The sequence below is a fragment of the Kogia breviceps genome, chromosome 3 (assembly GCF_026419965.1).
Source record: "Kogia breviceps isolate mKogBre1 chromosome 3, mKogBre1 haplotype 1, whole genome shotgun sequence".
Taxonomy (NCBI): domain Eukaryota; kingdom Metazoa; phylum Chordata; class Mammalia; order Artiodactyla; family Physeteridae; genus Kogia; species Kogia breviceps.
The window spans coordinates 2,546,021-2,569,579 of record NC_081312.1 but is presented as its reverse complement, the minus strand read 5'-3'; the positions used below and the strand labels follow the sequence as shown (position 1 = coordinate 2,569,579).

The following is a 23,559-nucleotide window of genomic DNA, read 5'->3' as shown; positions in this document are numbered from 1 at the left end:
TTATAATGACAAAGCCAACAAACAAAATACAAGAATCTTGCATGCGTTTCAATGATTCGGGATGATTGTTCTATACTGTGCCAGTCTGCTCCACAAGTACAAACACACCACATCTTAGCTTTGGCCTGTACCTGACTATAAACGGGAATAAAAAGTGCTGAGATAAATCTCCTGCAGTTCGCTCTAAACCCTGGGCTACGAGCAGCATTACGCCTCGGGACACCTGCCAGTGCTCTCGTCACTGCTGGGCCAGGTGCACACGTGCGTGTAGCGGGGGACGAGCAGGATCACCCGGGGACGCTTGCAAATCACCGGTGCCCAGCTGTGCAGCCCACCCCGTGGCTGCCGCGAATACCGATGCTGGAGAGTGCAGCTCCAGGCCGGGCCCTAACCCCGGACAGGTGCCATACCGCATGGCACTGGGAGTGCGTGACAGAGGGACGGGCACTCCACCTTGCCAGCAGAGGACATGGCGGCAGTGACAGCAGCCCCACCCGCCAGGCTCTGAGCTAAGCACACCCTGTCTATTCACTTGCTTAAATTCACCTCCCCAACAACCCCCGTACCTCATGACGCTGCTATTGCATCCATTTCAGAGAGTTCACCACAGAGAAGGTGGGGAGGGAAGGGTGCTGTGCCTTTTTGTACGTTGATGGCAGCAACGCATCTAACTAGAGACGGAAGCCCTAAGAGACGGTGCCACTCAGCAAACGCTGTGGCCACACGAAGACAAGGGCTCATGAAGACAGAGAGCACAGACTACCTGAGGCTGTGCAATGTGTCTCTGGGATCTTTTCTCCTTGTTCTTGGGTATGTAGTTTTCTTATTAGATGCCTATTTGGCAAATCTTTCAGGGCAAAAACATTCACAGCAAGAAAGTTTCTAGCAGGCACCTGTTTTTGGAGCTGCCCAATAATTAAGGGCATGAAGGTAGAAATGGGGTTAAAGACTACCAGGCAACAAACGCTCATTCTCAGATATATAAGTGAAGTAAACCTCCTAGAACGAGGATAGACTACACCACACTGACCTGAGGTCTAGGACTTGGCTGGCCACGACACCAGGCTGGGTGGACTTGCCCTCGGGGAGATCGTACAGAAAGAGCTTGCAGTCACAGACCACTGCGTAGGCCCGCTGCCACCCCTTCTTCACCCCGGTCGGCTTGGGGACCTGCAGATCAAAGTAACCATGTTCCTCTGGGCCAGGGGTGCCAGCCGCAACACGGCTGGGCAGCAGGAAGTGGAGGTGGCAGGCCCAGGAGACTTCTTGGAGGCGGCTGCTGTGCAGTGGTCCACTCCTAGCTGCTGCACGGCCAGTCCAGGCCGGTGGCAAAGCTGGGGCTGGGCCCAGGATGACTTGGGCAGTATTGCGGAGGGGCTCCGCCCACGACAAAAGGTGACGCAGGGGACAGTGCACACAGCTCAACGAATGTGGGTGTGTTCACAGCAGACGTGGAGCATCGTGGAAGGCTGGGCCGGGCACAGCGCCTTCAAATGGCACTTGGCTTTGCAACCTTAAGCGCATCAGCCCAGGAGGTGGGGACGAGAGGCCCCAGCTGATGCTGAGTGTGTTTCGGGGGGGGTCCTCAGGACCCCAGGAGGGGAGGGCTCCCAGGACCGGCATGTGGGTCACTTCATGCAGCAAAGGGACCGATTTCCAGGGCAGCTGGGCATGGCCGTGGGTCACCAGGCTGGGTGGCCTGCCTGGGCAGGCAGCGGGGGGAATGTCCTACCTTTACGTAGCCCTTGTAGGCCGTTCCTATGCCTCTCTGCACATCCACACCAAGAGGCCGCTTGGACTGCTCGGCGGGTATGGGGCACACCTGGGGAGCGCTGTCCTTGCAAGACACGTGGCAGGCAAACGAGCACACTGCAGAAGCACAGACACACTGTCGGGCCTGTGCCCCCACAGCAGCAGCGGCCACAGACACGCGTGGCACCCCAAGAAGGAAACGGTTTTTAGGGCAGTTCCCACTGGCATCAAGCAACTTCTCCACACGCTCACTAGCACCCGCTGGGGGGCTGGCGCCTGTGCTCGGGGGCTCCGGCCCCAGGCTCGTCACACTTCCCACCGCAGGACCTCGGCTGGCCACGCGTGACCGCCCAGCCCCAGCACAGGGCAAGGGCACAGCACAGAGGCCTGAAATGCTGACAATGACAAACTAGAAGAAAAGAGACCAGACAGTGGTGCTTATCTCCAAATGACTTGAGAGTGAAAGACCCTAAAGTCCTTTTTACTCTCTGCTTCTCCTCATCCTGGAGAACGGTCATGGACGGGATGTGGATGCTGCATTTTGTAACAAACAAAGGACCAACAGACACCCTGGTCGCCCCAGAGCAGCGCGCTGCCCGCTGCAGCATGATCGCAACTCAGAGACCTTCACCGAGCGCTCTTAACGCCGGAGAAGGAGCATGTGCCCTGGGCCCCTCACGGCTAGGCTGCCCTTGGCCTCGCCGGCCTTCACCGTGACTCCCACGCCCGGCCCCTCTCGGCTCGTGGGCCGCACTCACCCTCGCAGGCGTAGCCCTGGCGGATCAGCCCCACCATCAGGGAGGTGCAGTGGCTGCACTGTGTGGGGCTGGAGAAGGACTTGATGCTGAACTGGTGCGCTTTCGGCTGCGGGAAGAAGGTCAAGGCGGTGAGACGTGGGCGGTGGGGACCGGGGACATGTCTGCTAGTAACCAAGCGTTCCAACAACTGGAGTGCACCCTGGAAAAGCTGAGCCACACGCTTTCACCACGACGTGCGCGGCTCCCGGCGTGACCCCACGCACGGAGCCTGAGCCAGAAAATGAGTCCACACGTGCGGCCTTCAGTGAGGACCCTCGCTGCCCACACCAGCGAGGCTGGCCGGGCTGGGGTGCCGTGGTGACCCGAGCCCCTTGCCTGCCAGAGGCTCTGGGGCTGGCCTGGGCCATGTCTTGGAGTGGGCTGCCACCTACAGTGGGCTGTTCCTCCCAGCAAGAGTCTGCAAAGACCCAATGCTCCTTGTCGGGAGAGCAGACACAGGACACCACGGACAATGGAATGAGAAGCCCAGCCAGCGTCCATGAAGCTTAACACGGCAAATGAAAGGATTCATTTCAGAGGCACGTGAAGATGTGGCTCCATTTGTAGGAAGCAAGGGAGTGACCAGCACAAAACCCAGAGAGCAGTCTGATCCCTGATGCCACGAGAGTCACAGTCCAAAAGCCAAGCTGTTAGCTGGTCTCAAACAAAATCAAGCTCCCTATCTCTAGCTGGCATGGCTGTCTGTGACTGAAGCCTTAAAAAAGACCATGTCTACGTTAAAGAAAAAGAAACATCTAGTACGTAAGGCCAGACACCTGCTAAGCTTGAAACCAGGACCTTGTCACGCCTCGAAGCCATGACCTACACTGAACCCACGCATACTGATGGCACAGCTCTCCAAGATACATTTACGAAAAAGACAAGTTACAAAGCTGCACACTGAGCAGAATTCCATTTACGCTGAGGAAGAAGTGCCTCCCATAAACCACGTGGTTCTCGGAGGCTCAAAGTGCAGCCATATAAATGGGAACAAATGTGCAGAAGGGACTTAATGGACACAGAGCACAGAGTGGTTACCAGTGGACTAAGAAATGCGGTCTGGGGAGTGAAGACAGAGGGCCGGGGAGGTTAAACTCTGAAATAAGCCAATTAAAATGCATTCATGTCTCATTGGCTTAATCAAGAAAACACAGGGGGATTCCCTCGTGGCGCAGTGGTTAGGAGTCCGCCTGCCTATGCAGGGGACACAGGTTCAATCCCTGGTCCGGGAAGATCCCACCCGCCGTGGAGCAACTAAGCCCGTGCGCCACAACTGAGCCTGCGCTCTAGAGCCCGCGAGCCACAACTACTGAGCACGCGTGTCACAACTACTGAAGCCTGTGCGCCTAGAGCCCATGCTCCGCAACAAGAGAAGTCACCGCAATGAGAAGCCCGCGCACCGCAATGAAGAGCAGCCCCCGCTCTCTGCAACTAGAGAGAGCCCACGGGCAGCAACGAAGACCCAACACAGCCAAAAGTAAACAAAGAAATTAATTACTTAAATATATATAGTTTTAAAAGTATAGAAAACACAGGGTCCTAATGCTTTCTGGATTACACACTACTCAGAACAAAACATTACTGTGTATGTGAAAATACTAAGTTTGTCTTATTTCCACAGAAGTTGTCTAAATCCGAGAAGGCCCCCCGGGGAAGAGCAAGGTCCCGCCTACCTTTGGTCCTGCCAGAGCGAGGGTCTGTGCGGTGGGCAGCGGCACGGTGGGTGGCCTCTGAGGGGCCCGAGCCACATCCTGGGGGACAAGCGTGGACACGTGAGCACTGTCCTAGCTCAGCACAGCTCTTACACAGCAGAACTGATTAATAATGAACGGTCCTGCGTTTTACTTTACTACATTGTTGAGACACCTGTCAAAGCAGCCCTCATCTGGCTGATGCACTGACAGTAATTCTCAAACGCAAGCCGGGCTTGGAGTGACAAGCTGTGAGGCATCAGGGCAGCTTCTGTTTGAGGGCCCGCGAGGCGCGTGGACGTGGGGGCAGGGGGCAGACCCCAGGGCTCTCGGGGCATCAACAGGGCAATGCTCTCACCTCCTGCTGTTCTGTGCTTGTGGCCACAGAGACTGGTGGGGGTGCCTCTGGCTTTGGAGCTTGTGTTTCTTGCTCACTAGTTGAGCTGGTCTGTGAAAACAAAGGCAGAGAAATACTGTGGGAATAAAAGAGCTTATTCTGCAGAATTTAGACTCCAACTACATGTTCTTTATTTAAAAAGTGCATTTCCTTGGGGACCTAAGGTCCCAGCACCGGTCCTTAGTCCTGGGACGTCCCGCCACGGACCCCACCTCACTCACAGCTGTCCTACCTTCTCCGAGGCCTCTGCCCACAGCGTTCTACGGCTGGGGTGGCGACCGCGTGGGAGGGTGGACTCTGACAAGTCACAATGATTGCCAAAGGCCTCACCCTCCGACTGCAGCCCAGACCCCCCCACCCTCCAGCCCCAGCCATTTAAGGGCAGGAACGGGAGCTGCCAACCCTCTGAGATCACTCAGCAGTGATTTTACTCTGCACTCAGGAGCCCTAAGATCAAGTAGCCACCTGCTCCATAACCTCAACTCAGGGATCGAGAAAAAATACTAACGTCAAAACAGGTCTATGGACCTGTGACCCAAAGCAGGAACTTCCCCGGAAGCTCTGACGCAGGGAAGCAATGTTCTGTTCTGATAACTCAAGATTCCCAATTTACTTCCACAACTTGAAGCTCAAGCTGCATTCTAAAACCACCTAAAAATGACTTCACATTCATGAGTGTTCCTGATTCTAACATTTCCTCATCACCAGCAATTACGATTTACACAGATGCACATATACAGTTTACAAAGCTTCATAAATGTGACGCAGAAGTAGCTGGGTAGGTACCTACAAGAGCAGTTTACAGCTGTTATCTTGTGTTCCGAATCGAAATCCCATTGAACTAAATCAGAGAAACACTTTCCAATGGCTCGAATTAATTAGGCTGCTGTCTAAGGAGCCAAATTCAGATGGGAAGGCAGCACATACACAAAAAACACATGTACAACTGTGTACTCCAATATTTGAATTTGTAAGCAAACTCACAAGGGAAAGGGTAGATCAATTAGCTACAAATATAAGCAAGTTTCTCCCATAAATAAGGTATGTTAAATGAGTTACGGTTCCATCTTTAGATAAATGAAGGGCAAAAGAACATAAGGTAATTTAATTTTAGCCGTGTAACAGCCCCACTAGTTTCATTTTGTTGGTTAATTAGTCAAAAGGATGCAAATGAAGGAGGAGGAGAGGTGCACGTCCAGTGCCACTCTGCTGATGTGAGTGAGGGCGCGGGGAGCCGGCGCCGGCGGTGACTTCCTTCTTCCCAAGAGGCTGGCAGAGAGGAGGAGGAGGAGGAGGAGACAGAGTCCTCGGTTGCGACAGACGGGAGGAACAAAATCATCATTCCCACCCAATAAAAACTTGCGGGAGGGGCGTCCCTGGTGGCGCAGTGGTTGGGAGTCTGCCTGTCGATGCAGGGGACGCGGGTTCGAGTCCTAGTCTGGGAAGATCCCACATGCCGCAGAGCAACTGGGCCCGTGAGCCACAATTACTGAGCCTGCGCATCTGGAGCCTGTGCTCCGCAACAAGAGAGGCCGCGACCGTGAGGCCCGCGTGCCGCAATGAAGAGTGGCCCTCGCTTGCCACAACTAGAGAAAGCCCTCGCACAGAAACAAAGGCCCAGCACAGCCATAAATAAATAAATAAATTTTTTTTAGAAAGCCTCCTTAAAAAAAAGAAAAAAAACACAACCTTGAGTGAAAATGTACTGATTCACTCATTGTGGCAAACATTTCTAGTATAAACAGCAAGCTGAATAAGGGGAAAGCAGAAGAGAGGCTTCAGTCAGACATTTCTCGTGTCTGGAAACCCTCCTAGCACTCAGACTCTGAGCAAGGACTGTTTTCTTTCCATCCGTAAATGTCCTTCCTACTTAAAGCACAGGGTGGTGAGGGACTAAAGCACGAAAGTGGCAGGGTGCTGGCTGCAGTCTTGAGGCTGAGGTCAGAGCCTCTGCCACCATGCTGAACCCACTCCGCTGGCCGCCCACGGAGATGGAAGGCCCGAGCCAGAAACCACCTGCCGCCACACGGACTGCTACGCTGTCCAACAGTGTTACAGAAAAGCCACTGCTGTCCGCCCCCACCCCCACCCCACCTCCGTTAACAACCCGAGTGTTTGCTTCTCGGGAGTCTGTATCTGCCCCGACGACGGCGTCTGGCCGTGTAGGGCCAGGAGAAGGCACCAGGCTACGCAGCGGCAGGTTTTGTACGTACCGCGGGTGTGAACGGTTGCATGTACTTGCCTCTTAAAAGCTGAGGACTTCGGGGAAAAGGTAGCATCACAAATTTGATTAAAAAAACCCTCTTGACAGGTGAATGTAAACAGGTGTGTGCCCAGAATGGTGGGGGCAATACAGATCCACCTGGATTTTCTAACAACTGATCTAGGCAAGGATCACGGTCGTCCGCTAACCCACGGTGACCGCTGATTGCTCCCAGGGCCCTTCCCGGGGTGGGGTCTGGTCTGGCAGACACCACCTCCACCTAAGGGTCAAGAAGCTTAGCGTCCCTAGTGCTGAGCAAACTGGCCTCCGCTCACGGGGAGAACACACCATCTCCCGCGCAGAGTTCACATCAAGATGTTCAACCCACATCTAATCAAGAGGAAGAGTGGAGGGCCTTGTACAAGACAACTGGTCTAGACACTACAAAAATATCAATGCTATAAAAAACAGGGGCTTCCCTGGTGGCGCAGTGGTTGAGAGCCCGCCTGCCGGTGCAGGGGACGAGGGTTCGTGCCCTGGTTCGGGAAGATCCCACATGCCGCGGAGCGGCTGGGCCCATGAGCCTGTGCGTCCGGAGCCTGTGCTCCACAACGGGAGAGGCCACAACAGTGAGAGGCCCGCGTACCAAAAAAACAAAAAAAAACAAAGTTGGGGGGCTTCCCTGGTGGCGCAGTGGTTGGGAGTCCGCCTGCCGATGCGGGGGGCGCGGGTTCGTACCCCGGTCTGGGAGGATCCCACGTGCCGTGGAGCGGCTGGGCGTGTGGGCCGTGGCCGCTGAGCCTGCGCGTCCGGAGCCTGTGCTCCGCGGCGGGAGAGGCCACAGCAGTGGGAGGCCCGCGTACTACAAAAAAAAAAAACCACAAAAAACACCAAAGTGGGGAGTGGGGGAGACAGGGGCACGGCTCCAGATTAAAGGAGACTGAAGAGACACGAGCTCTGGCTCCTGAGCTGGAGGGAAGGCGGCTGTGCGCTGCGGCATCAGTGCAAACCATCCCCGCGTGGTGACGGCACTGTGGATACGCAGGGGAACGTCTTCAACTCAGGAAAGAAACGCTGGAGTATTGAGTGTATTAGGGGTCAGGATGCCTGCAACCCACTCTCAAAGCTCAGGGGAAAAAGGTCCACGTGCGTGTGGAGAGAGAGCAAGAGAGAGAGAAAGCAAGCGCAGCGACGTGCCAGATGAGACACATATGTTCACTGTACTATTCTGTCAACTTTCCTGCAGGTTTGAAATTTTCTAATAAAAAGTTAGAAAACAAAAGCGATGGCAAACACATCAGAAGTCCCATCAATGAGCTCTCCCTTCACTAGTTTCCCGCTGCGGCTTGCCTGAAGGGGCTGCTGGGAAGGGCCCATCCCTGCAGTTTTGCAGAGACCACCCTGCCTCCACAGAGCGACGTGAAGAGTGCGCAGCGGAAGGGGAGGGAAGCGGGGTCCACTCAGACCAGTGGCCGCTCCCCAAGCTGGAGGGGCTGCTCGGGGCTCCTCCTGTGCGGTCGGGTCGCCCTGAGCAGAGGCGATGAGCTCCAGCACCGGGACCGCAACACGGGCCGGGGCCGGACTGTCCTTCCAAGCCACCCACCTCCGCCCCGGCGAGGCTGCACCGCACTAAAACGGGAACACGACCGGCTATTCTTCAGCGTGAGAATTTGTGGTTTAAAAACTGCCTGAAATCTTCAGCACACAGGTAGAGGCCAGTGTGGACTTCCTCCCGGAAGATGCCAAGCACTCTCCTACCCTCCACCTACCTTGTGGGGCCTCTCTGTGAACGTCTCAAACACCCTAACTGCTCCCAACCGTACACATTTAGCCCCTGGTCAACTGCAGGGTCGGCACAGCTGAGCTAAACTGCCAGGGGCCAACGTACTGTGGGTCTGCGGCCCCGCAGGCAGTCAAATCACAGTAAGCGGTTTCTCACTTGTCATCAATTCATCTGTCACTTTAAAAAAATAATTACTTACTCTAAACGTCAGATCATGCGCAAGAGGTGCAGTGTTGAAGTACTCAAAAATAGAATCCTGAAAATCTGGAAGTTTGAGTCCTGTAAGAACAAAACGAGACTAGTCAAGGTAAAAAATTTAAGGTGCAAAGACTCTGTCATCGAGATATCAATTCTCTGTCAGTTAACTGATAAATCTGAGTGAGTAACTGAGGAAGACTATCTGGAAATCTCTAAAAATGAGGAGGTGGGTGGGGGGAAGAGACCTACCAGATACTAAAGCAGATTCATTAAAGCCTCTCGAGTTAGAATCGGGGGTCTTGCCCACGGACAATGAGCAGGGGAGAAAATCCAGGAAGAGCCCCCAGTGCCCGTGGTAATTAAACCTCATCTATGATAAGACTCACATCTGAAATCAGTAGCGAGGGGAGCTTTTTAATAACTGGTACTGGACAACTAACTAGTCACAGGAAAAAGATAAAATGGGGTCCGCCCCTCAAACTGTACATCATAGTAAATTCCAGATAGGTCAGTAATCTAAATGTTAAAAGTGAGATATGCAAGTGTCAAAAGAAGACATGGGCGAGTTACTTGAGCAACTGGAGACTTGGGGGTATTGCCCTGTGACTCAAAAAAGGGAAAAAACTGATAAATTTGACATACAAAAATTTTAAAAAAACAATAAAAACACCTTACACTTGGCAAAACAAAAAAAAAAAACAGCAAAAAAAACCATAAACAAAGACAAAAGACAAACAAGGAAAAATATTTGCAACTTCTGTCAAACAAAAGGTTCTAGTCCTCAATATACAAAAAGCTCCTAAAAATTAAAAAGCCACAACTTGAATTTTAAAAAATGGGCAGAAAACACAGATACATAAATCACCAGAGTAAGAAATACAAATAGCCCTCAAACACATGGAAAGACATCCAATCTTGCCCATAAGAAAAAATGCAAATGTGGTGATAACTTCTCACCCATTCAGGGTACGATCACACTTTGTGGGCGAGGCTCTGGGGCAGGAACCCTCGCCTGCACTGTGGTGGAGACACAGATGCACAAGCATCGGAGCAGAATCCAGCACCGTTGAGGCCAAGTGTATGCATGCTTAACATCTGACTGGCAATCCCACTTCTGGAAATCTATCCCCAAAATGCACGGAAAGAAAAGGGAAATGCTATATGCACATGGCTACTCACCGCAGCACTCTGTGACAGCAAGAGACCAGAACAGCCCAACACCCAGCAGGGTGCTGTGCTGTGCTGGGCGAAGGGTCCAGGACCAGCTGAGGGCTGTGGCCTCGCCCGAGCACAGAACAGAGCAGGGCAGGCCTTTGTGAAGTCATGGGGGACACAACTGTCTATACAGGTACAGGTATTTGCTTTATATTTTCAAGGTAAAACAAAGGAAGAATAAACCAAACAAAATCTGTAGCTACCTTTGGAGAAGGCATCTTTGAACGAACTCTACTTGAGAATTTGGACTTTGGAATTATGCTAAGTGCTTTCTTTATGTAACTAAAAACTATTAAACCTAAAAGAAACGAAATCTAAAATAAAACCATTTCATTAAAAAAGGTTTATATTTAAATAATTCAGGGGCTTCCCTGGGTGGCACAGTGGTTAAGAATCTGCCTGTCAATGCAGGGGACACAGGTTCAATCCCTGGTCTGGGAAGATCCCATATGCCGCGGAGCAACTAAGCCCATGTGCCACAATTACTGAGCCTGCGCTCTAGAGCCCGTGAGCCACAACTACTGGAGCCCACGTGCCTAGAACTCGTGCTCTGCAACAATGAGAAGCCACCGTGATGAGAAGCCCACGCACTGCAACGAAGAGTAGCCCCCACTCTCAGTAACTAGAGAAAAGCCTGCACACAGCAACGAAGACCCAATGCAGCCAGAAATAAATTAATTAAAAAAAAAAAATTCAGACGTGTTGATTCTAATTTACCAGTATCTGCTCTAAACTTTTCTTCCATCTTCTTCTTCAAAATTTCCATTTCTTCTACTAATTCTCTATTCTTGGCTTCGGAATCCTTTAGTTTGCTAAAATGAAAAATAAACAGCTTTAAGTGCCCAGAGCCCAGGTCATCTCCGTGCTGGCTCAGAGAGTGTGAAGATGTTGGGGGGTGGGGGTGGGGTTAACCAGGTGACTGGGAAAGCGGCAGGGCAGGCACGACAAGTACCCCTGTTCATACACTTCAAAACTGCAGACTCTCATGCTCTCATTTTTTCCTGAAAACACTAATAAATAAGCACAGCCCCCAGGAGGTTAAGTGCTCACACATACCCGTGCACCCAGGTCTAACTGAACACCGACTAAGTGCCAGCCCCCGGGAGGCCCAAGGCCCCGCAGGCACCTTTCAAAGGAGAGATTCATGTCCTTGACCTTCCTCAGCTCCTCCTGGACGAGCTGTTTGGCCCGGATCTCCGCCTCTAGAGCTGACTGCAGTTCCAGGCGTGCAGACATGTCCAGCTTCTGACTACGGCGAACTTTCCAAAGGGGATCCTGTAGGGATTGGTTCAAATATTAAAAACACATCCTTAAGCTATTTACTTATTTAACAAAATTAATGCTAACAAGTAATTCGTCTTCTTTGAATCTTAAGCTTTTATTATATTTAAGTATCAACTCTCAGATGTTATTAAAGTCCATGGGATCCAATTTTAGTTTTGTGACTTCTTTCTTAGAGGTCTTCTAAAGAATAAAATTTATGGGTTTTTTTTTTTTTCTTTAAGAATAAACTGATCCTATAGTGTAATTCCTACATGGCTCCTCTACACTCTTACAAATTTAAGTTACATTCTAGGATCACAGTTATCTTATTTTTCCTACGTCTTGAAACATTTTGCTATTTCATCATCTTAGTAACTATGTCATTACTCACCAATTATTCCTACCTATGATAAAAGAGTAAAATAATAACAGAAAGGAAGAATGATGGAATGACCTAGAAGGTTGAAGCCATAGTGAAATAAACCAGCTTGAGGACAGCATTCTTCCATTTTCTTACTGAGCTGCCTGATGTATCTCACCAACTTTCAAGAACATTAAGAGAAATCTGGAGAGATTATCTTGTAGACTTTTTTTTAGGCTTTCACTGAATACGGTTAAGAATTCTTCATTTTTCCTCCATAACAAGAAAGAGGAGAAAACAGAGTGAGGGAGATGGTTCACAATCAGAAGAGGGTATGGAAGAGCAGAGCAGGGCTCCATCTAGTGGTGACAGCAGGACTGATAAGCTGAGAGAAGGCTCAGGGGATTCCATCCTAGAGGAACTTTCTCAAGAATGGAGAAGTGAACAGACAACACACTTCTAAGGACAATACACTTCTAAGGACATTCTCATCCAGTTAGTCCTTCAACACGAAGAACTATCCACACTGTATTTTGCAACAAGAATCTCAACGGGGGGCTTCCCTGGTGGTGCAGTGGTCAAGAATCTGCCTGCCAATGCAGGGGACACGGGTTCAATCCCTGGTCCGGGAAGATCCCACATGCCGCAGAGCAACTAATCCCGTGTGCCACAATTACTGAGCCTGTGCTCTAGAGCCCGCGAGCCACAACTACTGGAGCCCACGTGCCACAACTACTGAAGCCTGTGTGCCTAAAGCCCATGCTCTGCCACAAGAGAAGCCACCACACCACAACGAAGAGTAGCTCCCGCTCGCCTCAACTAGAGAAAGCCCGCGCATAGCAACAAAGACCCAACGCAGACAAAAATTAATAAATAAATTTTTTTAAAAAAAAGAATCTCAACAATCCCATTTTGCTAAAGGGACATATTTTCATCTTTTATGAGGTTTGTGCACAAACTTTATTTAATGCAGTTTATAAATGCCAGTGTACTTGTAAACATAACTGGAAGAAAAGAAAAAAATAGAAACAAAAAAATTTACTGCACATTCTAATTGGTGTTTATAAATGTAAAAATGAAAATGTTTTCCAATCGTGGAGCAAAGAACACAGCGGTATTTTTTCTTTCAATGAAATTATGAGCTGTCCATGTTTTCAAAAGTATTGTGTTCTGGACTTTCCTGGTGGCACAATAGTTAAGAATCCACCTGCCGATGCAAGGGAAACAGGTTCGAGCCCTGGTCCGGGAAGATCCCACATGCCGTGGAGCAACTAAGTCCGTGCGCCACAACTACTAAGCCTGCACTCTAGAGCCACAACTACTGAAGCCCATGTGCCTAGAGCCGATGCTCCACAACAAGAGAAGCCACCGCCAATGAGAAGCCCGCGCACTGCAACCAAGAGTAGCCCCGGCTCGCCGCAACTAGAGAAAGCCCGCGCGCAGCGACGAAGACCCAACACAGCCAAAAATAAATAAATAAATAAAAACAAAACAAAAAATGTATTGTGTTTTGGTGACGGAAACACAAGAAGAGCTAGAGGTCAAGGATGAGCTGGAACCTATCAGAGACAGACTCCTGAGGTTCGGCGTCTACAAGCCACACGTGCTCCAGGCCCTGTTGGACGGGGGCCAGCAGTTCAGCCCACCCGAAAGTACTTGCCCCCCCACCTTGGTAAATATACCTTCAAACCAGGAAAACATGGAATAAAACTGTGCGTTCACTAAGTTTAATTCTAGCCAGAATCCTAATGAAGTTGTTCCTCTTCACCTTTATTCTTACTCTGTATATTATTCACAGAGTAACTCACACATATGTATTTTAACAAGGGTAAATGGTGGAAAGAAGGGGGCGCGAGCTGCTGCACAGGGACCAGCACCACCAGCCCAGCGCTCAGAGTCACACAGGCTGCTGGACAGACGGGCAGACCTACACATACACACTAATAAAGCAAACCTCCTCGATGGCGGAATCCTGTCCTGCTAAGTTAAGACTGTGCCACAGAGCCTGATACTCAACAGTGATTTGCTAAATAAGTGAATGGTATCAAAGTAATCTGCCATCTCCTGACGCCCGACAAGATGTCAGCCACACAGAAACCTCCCACGTCACTGAATTACCTGCACATTCACATCTGGAGCCACCAATGATCCCCCAGCAACAGAAGTGAGCATTTCAGACCCAGACCTACCAGTGTCCTTGACCCCAGGCTGGAGCTCCTCAGCGCCTCAAGCTCTTCGGTCATCTTCGAAGCCAGGGCCTGAAGATAGCCCCGGGCATCCTTCTCATCGCTGACCCTGGAGGGGAACAGCCATCCCATGAGCGAGAGGCGCCCACCGCCCCTCCTCAGGACACGGCGGCCCAATGCCACGTCACCCCCCGTCACCCGTGACGAGCCCACACCCTGTTAAGGGAGGCCAGTCCCAGCTAGCTCTCTGGGGCTCCTAGGCCTTCATGCAGCCGTGCTTCCCAGAAGCTCTGCCTCTGTTTCAGCCAGGACGCGGGGGGTGGGCCAGCACGACCCACACCCTTGGGGACTTGGTGGTGGTGTTTCTCCACCTTCAGTCCAATGTCATGATCACTGGACAGAACTGCTGCCCCCAGACGGTACCGATTTGGGGGAAACAGGCGAGATCTGTAGGGTTAGACCTCAGAGACACAGCCTGAGGTGTAAAGGAGGAGGTGGCAGCTGGGGGAGACCATGATGGGGGCGCCAGCTGGGCCGCACTGCGGGGCTCGCCGTGCACGTACCACTGAATGATTTCCGCGATCTGGGCTTCCCAGTGGGCGACCGACTCCTTCTTGGCTGCCAGATCCTGCAGTTCGTCCTCCAGCTGTCTGTTCTGAGCTGTGAGTTTATCCACAAAGGAACAAAGCTGAAATTAAACAATTGTAACACAACTCGTTACTGGGCATCCTTAGCATTATGAAAACTACAAGTTCTTTTGAATTTTGAAAGTTTTCTTTAATCGTTATGAGAGTTTCCCAAACGAAGCTTCCAATGTGGACTTTCTGACCATATCTAACTTAAGTCACGTTTCAATACAAATCTTAACATCAAAGTGATCAGAGCTACTGGTTTCAGGTAATTAGCAGCTTGTAACCAAATGAAAACATCCCACTTAAAAGATCAAACATATTACTTCACTTAAAAATTAAAATACTTAAAATACCAAACTTCTAAGACTCAAGAACGAAAAAACTACAGCATCCACAAAGTGACAGTTCAGATCCTTTAAATCACCTTTTCGTTTTCAGCAGTTAATTTCTTGTTTTCCTCAAGCAGCATCCCCCTTTCTCGTTCGTACTTGTCTTTGACTGTGCCCACGGCCTCCTCCATCTCACTGTGCCTGAGAAGGTGGGAGAGGTTTTAGGGGTTCCTGACTTTGCCAACGCTCCTCCCCGGGCCTGGTGCAGCCCGAGGCCTCTGCGCCGTGGGGCTGTGTGGACTCACCGCTCACGTTTGGACTTCTCTAACTTGTCCTTCAGCACCAGGACCTCCTTCTGCAGGGCCAGCTGCTGGCTTTCAGAGTCGTGCACCTCTTTCTTCACATTCTTCACCTCCAGCACGTGGGAGGCCTCACGTCTCACCAATTCCTCTTCATAAAATAGGACTTTCTTCTCAAGCTCAGATTTTATCTTGGAAATCTCCTGTTGATGTTCTAAGGCAGCACCTGGCCCACGGCCTCCTTGCTTCATCTGAAGATAAAGGTTGGAATAAATTACAAATCTCTGCGCCCTCCTCGAGAGTCAAGCATCACCCTGAACACAGCAGACACTTGCAAGTGCTTCTTTCTCTGCCCTGCTGACGGATACAGGGCAGGCTTTGGGGCGCGCGTGCGTGTGTGTGTGTGTGTGTGTGTGTGTAGGCTTTGTGTGTGTGTGTGTGTGTGTGTGTGTGTGTGTGTAGGCTGTGTGTGTGTGTGTGTAGGCTTTGGGGCGGGTGTGTGTGTGTCTCTGCCCGTGTGTGTGTGTGTGTGTGTGTGTGTAGGCTTTGGGGCGGGTGTGTGTGTGTCTCTGCCCGTGTGTGTGTGTGTGTGTGTGTGTAGGCTTTGGGGCGGGTGTGTGTCTCTGCCCGTGTGTGTGTGTGTCTCTGCCCGTGTGTGTGTGTGTGTGTGTGTGTGTGTGTGTGTGTAGGCTGTGTGTGTGTGTGTAGGCTTTGGGGCGGGTGTGTGTGTGTCTCTGCCCGTGTGTGTGTGTAGGCTTTGGGGTGTGTGTGTGTGTCTCTGCCCGTGTGTGTGTGTGTGTGTGTAGGCTTTGGGGCGGGTGTGTGTGTGTCTCTGCCCGTGTGTGTATGTGCCCAGATCTGCCTGGGACCCAGAGGCCCCGTCTCACTGACACGAACGGTCCTCAAGGTCTCCTCACACTGTTCGTTCACTCACGCAACAGTATTCTATGGAGGGCTGACCGTGTGCCAGGCGCCCTGCTGCTAACAGGGCCACATGGGGTGGTGATGTGGGAAGTGAGCCATCAGGCTAGGAAGGTCTTCATCACGGGGGAGGCGGGGGCCCAGCCAGGGCAGAGGCACTGAGTGAGGGGAGTGGGGGGACAAGCTGCAAGTGTCTGAAGAACAGGAGGAATCGGGAGGCACGAGGCAGGAGGTCAGGGTTATTCGAGCACCGCGGGAAGCCGTCAGAGGGCAATAATGACATGGCGAGCTCTGACGTTGGTGTAACGAGCTGCTGTGTGGAGAGTAGACTGCAGAGGGCACAGAAAGGGACGGGGAGACGCAGTTACAGGCTACCGAGTCCAGGCAAAAGGTGTTGCCCATGGAAGCAAAGACGACGGGGAGAAGCTGACACCTCGGGGATGTGTGCTGGGGGGACGGGCCAGGTGTGAGGGCGAGAGAAGACCCATCGTCTGCATTTCACAGATGAGGAAACCCAGGCTCAGAAAGTGGACTGCCGGATCTGAAGTCTCACCAAGCGCATGAGGAGCCACTACAGCCCTCCCCCGCTCCCCCACCCCTCCCCAGCCACCCCACTGCCCTCTTGCCCTGGACGAGGGCCCCGGGCCACCAGTCCGGCTCTTCCACTGTCAGCGCAGGACATGGGCTGTAAGCTTTTCCAGACACGGATTCCACCAAATTTAGAAACCCCAGACACAGAGAAAGCATGAGGCGCCAGTTTGCTAGGGCTGGCTCTAGACTGCCGGAAACATTTACACAAGGAAAGAAACGAAGGGACCCGGTTTTCAAAGGTGAGAAGCTCCCATAAGCTTTCACAGCGCGTTCCCGGCCCCCCAGCCGCAGGCCGGGCCTTGTCGGAGCCCCGGCAATCGCATCGTTTAGGTGACCCCCGCCCGGCAGCCGCTAAGGGTGAGCGTCTGCTCTCTCATTAAGAATAAAGCCCTGACCGAGCGCTACCTTGAGGGCTGCGAGCTCACTTTCTATTTGCTTGGAGAGGTTCTCGCTGTGCTCACGCAGCTTGCGCTCCTTGGAGGCCTCGGCCACCGCGTCCTCGAGCTGAGCTTCCAGCTAAGGAAGGAGAACAACGCTTTTTATCAACACAGACCAGCTCCACCGCAGCAGCTAGACCTTTACCCACCCAGAAGGAACTCTAAACAAACGAAACCTTGTAATTCTTCGCTCTTCATCAGATTTTGAGCACAAAGTAAAGGCTGAGAAATACACTTCAGGACTTAACTGGAATAGCTGGTTAGTAAAACAAGTTTAAAACAAGTTTAAATTCTAATTTAAATTGATACTTTAAACTATATTTCAAGAAAAGATACCAGTTTGTGAAAACAAATACTCCAATACCTGTAGAATACAGATTGGTTTTTTTTGGTTTTTGTTTTTTTTAATTTTACTTATTTATTTTTGGCTGTGTTGGGTCTTCGTTGCTGCCCGCGGGCTTTCTTTAGTTGTGGCGAGCAGGGGCTACTCTTTGTTGCGGTGCGCAGGCTTCTCATTGTGGTGGCTTCTCTTGTTGCGGCGCGCGGGCTTCAGTAGTTGTGGCATGTGGGCTCAGTAGTTGCGGCTCACGGGCTCCAGAGCGCAGGCTCAGTAGTTGTGGCGCACGGGCTTATTTGCTCTGTGGCATGTGGGATTTTCCTGGACCAGGGCTTAAACCTGTGTCCCCTGCACTGGCAGGTGGATTCTTAACCACTGCGCTACCAGGGAAGTCCCAGATTCTTTTTTTTTTTTTAATGGAAGATTTGAAATATACACAAAAGTAGATAGAGTGGTATAATGAAGCCCATGTGCCATGACCCCGGCATCAAGAGGTAGCACCCTGGGCCTGCTTCAGCTGCATGGCTACTCCCCAGTCATTTTAAAGCAAACCCCAGACACAGTATCATTTCACCCAGAACTGGAATGGTCATGCTTAATTCGGGGTTCACTACAAAGAGTTACCGTTGGCTGGAACTACAAATGTACTGGGGTTGCAGAACCAACTGTCTAAGAAGAGAACAAATAGGCATCTTGAGGCCAAAGGACAAAGAGCCCTGAACACGAAAGGAACAAGAGCAGGTACTTCTGGGCCCTCCCACTCAGTTTACCGAGTAAACCCTAACAGAATTTTAAAGGAAGGGTTGTGGGAAACATGTTGCCTGTTGGTAGTAGAAAGTTTGAAATCATCTCGGGCAGCAGCTCAAAGTGGGGTCCTGAGGCCCTTTTAGGGTCTGCAAGGCCCTTCCCCTCCTAAGTCCCTACCTTAGGAGCTGGGCTTTCTTCATGCATTATACAAAAAAGCGTATCACTCCAGACAATGCAGAAACAGATATGAGAACCCGGGTGTTTTCTATTAAGTCAGACATTAAAGAAAAGCGTAAGCATGTTAAAAATGCCGCACTTCTCACTGTATTTTAAAAAACGAGTCACTTTTCATAAAAATGTTATTTATGTTAACATGTAATGAGTCTGTTGTTATACTGAGAATATTTTCAGTTTTAATTTCTAACATGGTAAACATTAAGACCTATAACCACACAAAGAAAAGCCCTTCGGGGCCCTCAGTGATTTTTGAGTGTCAAGGGTCCCGAAGCCGGTCTCAGGTCCGCTGCTCTGGGGCAGCCGGCGTCACGCACCTGGAAGCCTTCGTGTCTCCTGAAGCCATGCTGCGTCACATCATGACGTGTTTCTATGGTATTTCTTGTTCATGAATACCCTCTATTCTGCTTTAAAATTTTAGTACTACAGGAACTTCCTTTAAAAACTTCACAAATAGGGAACAAGGGCTGAGAGAGAGCTACAAAATAAACGCTTAGCAAAGCGCCTACTTGGCTTCACGTGAAATTTAAGATCCATTGTATTTTCAAGTGATTTACGTGACACAGCCTAAGCTCCCAAAGCTGTTTTACTGGGATCACCCAGGCGCCCCACCAGCATCCCCCGAAGCCCCGAGAAGCTACCTCCTTCCTGCTCTTGTCGGCCCTGCGGACCTCCTGCCTCAGCGCGTCCATCTTCTGCACAGCCGCCTCCACCTCCTCCTCCCGGTCCCGCAGCTGCCGGGACACCTTCTGCTTCTGGGACCGGAGCTCGGCCATGCGCTCGTTGAGCTCTGAAAACTCCTGCAGGGCCAGCTTCCGCTGCTGGTGGGCGTCTTTCAGTTCCCGGGCCTGGGACTTCAACCGCTCGGAGGCCTCAATCAGTTGCTGAACACAAAGAGTTAAATTACAGATGGTTTACGTTTGCCTAACAAGGACTGGAAGGCAAGAAGCGCTGTCTTCCACCGTACTAAGGGGTTAAAGTGACAGCAGATCTGGTTACAGGCTGTAGCCACAGTCCCAAGAACTGACCTTCCTGGAAAAAGCCCTTTGTCGGTCCCAGCGCAGCCTGGAGAAGCCCACCTGAGACCAGTGAGACCCTCCTATGACGCGAGCAGACCGCTCACAGAGGCAAGTCTGGCTCGGGAACTCCGACCTCTCCCGTGTCATCCACGCAATCACACAAGCAGATGAAGCATGACTCTGGTCACCAATCTAGTTACTTAAACCCAGCAGAATCAGAAAACAATATATTATATACAAAAATGCTTAAGATTTCAATCGAAGTAGAGAACTGTATAAAAGCAATCTACTCCCTGCAGCCGATCCTTGACAACGGGGCTGCTCGGTCACCGTGGCACCTGCTGGCCTGTGGCTGGAGCAGCAGGATCTGAGCAGGCCGGCAGGGCAGCTGCCGCCACAGGGAGGAGAAGCCCCTGTGGACCCGCCCGCTGCAGGTTTCTCCAGCCCACCTGCGCCTCTGAGACGAAGCCCCGCAGGTGGTACCATACCACGGGGAACGGAAATCCTGCTCGATTCGGAAAACAGACCCCAACCACAGGGTCAACAACCGAATGTACTTTAGCCAACATGGTCCTCACCGGTGTGAACATACTGCCGTCTGAACACGGTTGGACGCGTCTCACTGAAAATCAGTGTTATAAAGGAGCTATGGCCTCTTTCGCAAAGCCTGGCCAGAACTGCAGGCAGCTGCAGGCCGGGCAGGAAGGACAGGGGCTCTGGCTCGGGTGAGGACAAGCGCCCTAAGCCAGCTGGGCCAGCGCAGGGAAAACCCTCAGTCCTCCCACGGGGATACCGCCCGCTCAGCAGGCTGTGTCCGAGGTTAAAGACGATGACCGGACAGTGCGCCCGTGCAGCCGAGGCTCTGAAGAGCGCCCACGACCGGGATCGGCCCCACGGGTTTCGCTCCCTGTGAGCCTCGGGCAGCAGGGGTCAGGATCCCGCACACAGACGAGGGGCCTGGACATCTTCGAGCGTACGCACGAACTCAACCTCACACTCCGTCCGCAAGATCACGTAAACCTCTCTCACACAAATGAGGCCTCTGACTACCTTGTGGAAATCCTCCTTTTCCTGCCGCACCAGGCGGTACTGCTTCTCCAGGCCTTTCAGTCGATGCGTGGAATCCTCGTGCTCCTGGCGAAGAGTCACCGTGTCCTCAAGCTGTCGCTCGAGCCTATTTGAATCTAAGCAAGAGAGAAAAGAAAGCGTATTCCCTTACATGCAAAACTTTGTGATCTGACTTACTGACAGGGAATTATTTAATAATCCCAAATGCCCTCGAGGCTTTTTTGATGTTCTCTCTCAGGCACGCACACGGCCACCGGCACACCTGAGCAGACCCACCAGACTTGGCTCTGGCCCTCTGTCCCGGGACCGTGAGCCCCAGGGCGGCGTGAGCCTCTCCGTCTCGCCCCTGCTCCCTGTGTGAGCCAGCACAGTGCAGCCGAGTGGTGCAGGAGGGTTTTAGTAAGTAATGGACTCAGTGGATCGGGATGGTGGGTCCCAGATAGGAAACAGAGAGAAGGCAATTGACTCAGGTCTGATTTGAGATGAGTCAAGTGCAGCAGCAACCCATGTGTCAGGTAAAGGGTTAAGACTTAAAGGTGACTTGAGTCTTCAGGAAGCTCTGATAACCTAGGAACCACAAAACACACACTGTCGTGACAATCCAACCAGCACCTAAAACACTGGAAAGTAAGTACAGCCACTGAGGGAAGCTTCAGAAAGGAAAGTTACGGCGATTCCGTCTTAGAACGACAAAGAGGAGAATTAAGATAGAGAAACGCCAAATATTCTGAGAGTTTATGCATAAAGTATTAAGAACTGATTCTAGCTGTTAACTATAACATTATAGTATAAGAGTTAAGCAAGTTGGAGAAACGATTTTAAATAAACTGGCAAAACACCAGAACTCTTTGCTAAAGTTTAACCTTTTTTTCCTGCTTTTCCATCCAATGAAAAGGACTCTGGAAATTTTCTTGGCAGAGACGAATGCCCAAGAATAGAGACTAAGCAGTTCGACTTTAGAACACTTACCTGCTATTTTGTTCTTCAAACGTTCGATTTCTTCGTTCAGCTTTTTGATCTCTTTATCCCGGGCTGAGCTGCCCAGGGCCCGGGCCGAGCCGTGGAGGGACTGGACGGTCTGGGTGGACTCTGGGGAAGGGACACACGTGAGTGCAGGCCCACGCAGCGGCAAGCAGACCCCACTGCAGAGGCAGCACTGCCACTCACCCTGCAGCTTCCTGCTCAGCTCCAGCCTCTCCTGCTCCAGCCTCCGGATCCTCCTCTCATAGGCTTCAACCTGCAGGCTGTTCTCCAAATCCCGCTGCACGCCCTCGTCTTTGGTCAGCGCGCTGGACTGCATTATGCTCTTCAGAGCGCCCCGGTCAGAAAAACAGCTGCAGAGAAAGCAACAGGGTTTTCTGATCTACTGAGAATTTACAGAGTGATTCCATTAGCATTTAAAAACTTCCTGGGTAAAAGATAAGCCTTTTTAAACTGGCAAACAAAAACACTTGTGAAAAGACTTTATTGTTTATGGAGCCAAAATTAGACAAGAGTCTTCCTTCCTGCAAATGACTGGGTGACACGGGCAGCGAAGAGGACGCCCTCAGAGCTGGTCAGAGACATTGCCTCTGCAGGGGAGGGGACGGTAATTTCTCTCTCTCTTGTTGAAGTACTGTTGATTTACAATGCTGTGTTAGTACAGAGCATAATTTCTAAATCATCGCGTCCACTCAACTAGACACTGAAAAGAGAAGGCCTTCTGCGTGAGGAGCTGGGCTGGTGGGTCCTGGCTGGGCTCAGGCAGAGGCTTCCCGGGACGCCCACCCTGGAGGCCTGCGGCGAAGGGAGCCGGCGAGGGCACGCTGGTTCCACACTGACTGGAGATGGTCCCTTCAACCCTCCGGGGCTCATCTTCCCCCGAGGACTAAACACCCTGTAAGGTTCCTTCAGTTCCAGCACTCTCACCAGCACAGTTAAGCTCCTCACCAACGACCAGCCGACTCACAACGCACAGACTAAGGCCGAGGATGGTTCTCTCCATCAGAGCTTAACTCGGGGACAGGTTACTTAGTGCCTCTTGCTTTTACCGTGGCAGTGATGTCAGAGACACTTCTGAGTCCTACGATGCACGCAGCGAGGCACCCGGCGAGCACGTGCACACACACTCACAGGAGGGGCTGGCTGGGGTTTCTCAAAGGTGGCCCGAGGGTGCTGTGCCGGCTGGCACTGCCGGGGTCCGGGATCCGCTCCAGGAGGAGGTCCCTGGACCCAGCCCGACACACCTGAGCCTCGGTCGGGGGGCGGGGCTGGGATCCACAGGTGTGATAAGCACCCAGTGAGCTGAATGCAGTGGGAAGGTCTAGAGCCTCTGCAGAGGGGCTAATAAATCAATACGCCCAGCACACCCTGGAACGCCTCCTCTTGGCTGGAAGGCATGTGCCATAACTTTGGCTTACGTGCTGTTTAACTCTGGCATCCACACATGAAGAGAGTTTCTACAAGCTTGAGCACAAGTAACCCTCTTCTGCAAGGAATCTGCATCACTTCAGGCACCGTGGCAGCTCCGTTTGTTTTATTTTACCTGCCTTTCTGCCTAACTCCTCTCTTCTTGGCCCAGTTTCCTTTTAAAAGCAAGTTAGAGCGTCTCCGGCAACACGACCCTGCCAGAGGCCCATCCGAGACAGAGGCCGACGCAGACCAGCACCAGCCGGGGGCTCCCGGGGCTGGAGCCACGCACGGGGCTCATGCTCTCAGCTCCGGCGGGGACTGTACCGAAGCCGCACCCGTGGGAGCGACGGGGCCGCGGCTAAGAGCCCTGCAAAGGCGAGCGGGAGCCCCGATGAAGATGGCGCGCAGCCGGGCGTGAATGGACACCGGGCCACTGATGTCCCATCGGCACAGATCTTGCCAGCGCCGATGGCCTACAGAGCTCAGGCGCCAGCAAACTACGGCCCGAGGGCCAAATCCTCCCGAGCCTGCTTTTGTACCTCCCATAAGCTGAAAATGGTTTTTACGTTTTTAATGGGTTGTTAAAAAAGAAAAGTATACGACAGAGATCACAAGGCCTAAAGTATGTGCTACCGGGCCCTTTATGGAGAAAGTCTGCCGACCCCACTGTACGTGGCATCCCGTGCAGCACCAGGTGTGCGTTTTTAA

At 51.8% G+C, this 23,559-nt stretch overlaps 1 protein-coding gene across 2 annotated transcripts in view; it reads right to left on the bottom strand.

Annotated features, from left to right (window-relative positions):
• Positions 1-23,559, bottom strand: part of CDC42BPB (CDC42 binding protein kinase beta) — a 110,641-nt gene that overhangs the window by 15,321 nt on the left and 71,761 nt on the right. For both annotated transcript variants that reach the window (XR_010839371.1, XM_059058195.2), the window contains exons 10-26: positions 21,628-21,794; positions 21,430-21,549; positions 20,443-20,576; positions 19,015-19,257; positions 17,024-17,134; positions 15,113-15,357; positions 14,903-15,008; positions 14,410-14,534; positions 13,850-13,955; positions 11,163-11,311; positions 10,754-10,848; positions 8,823-8,902; positions 4,599-4,688; positions 4,223-4,300; positions 2,511-2,616; positions 1,733-1,869; positions 1,031-1,170 (exon numbers count right to left, since the gene is read on the bottom strand). Coding sequence is in view for 1 of the 2 variants with exons in the window: in XM_059058195.2 (XP_058914178.2) it covers positions 1,031-1,170; positions 1,733-1,869; positions 2,511-2,616; positions 4,223-4,300; positions 4,599-4,688; positions 8,823-8,902; positions 10,754-10,848; positions 11,163-11,311; positions 13,850-13,955; positions 14,410-14,534; positions 14,903-15,008; positions 15,113-15,357; positions 17,024-17,134; positions 19,015-19,257; positions 20,443-20,576; positions 21,430-21,549; positions 21,628-21,794 (2,232 nt within the window). In the remaining variant the exon portion in view is untranslated. The remainder of the gene's footprint in view (positions 1-1,030; positions 1,171-1,732; positions 1,870-2,510; positions 2,617-4,222; positions 4,301-4,598; positions 4,689-8,822; positions 8,903-10,753; positions 10,849-11,162; positions 11,312-13,849; positions 13,956-14,409; positions 14,535-14,902; positions 15,009-15,112; positions 15,358-17,023; positions 17,135-19,014; positions 19,258-20,442; positions 20,577-21,429; positions 21,550-21,627; positions 21,795-23,559) is intronic.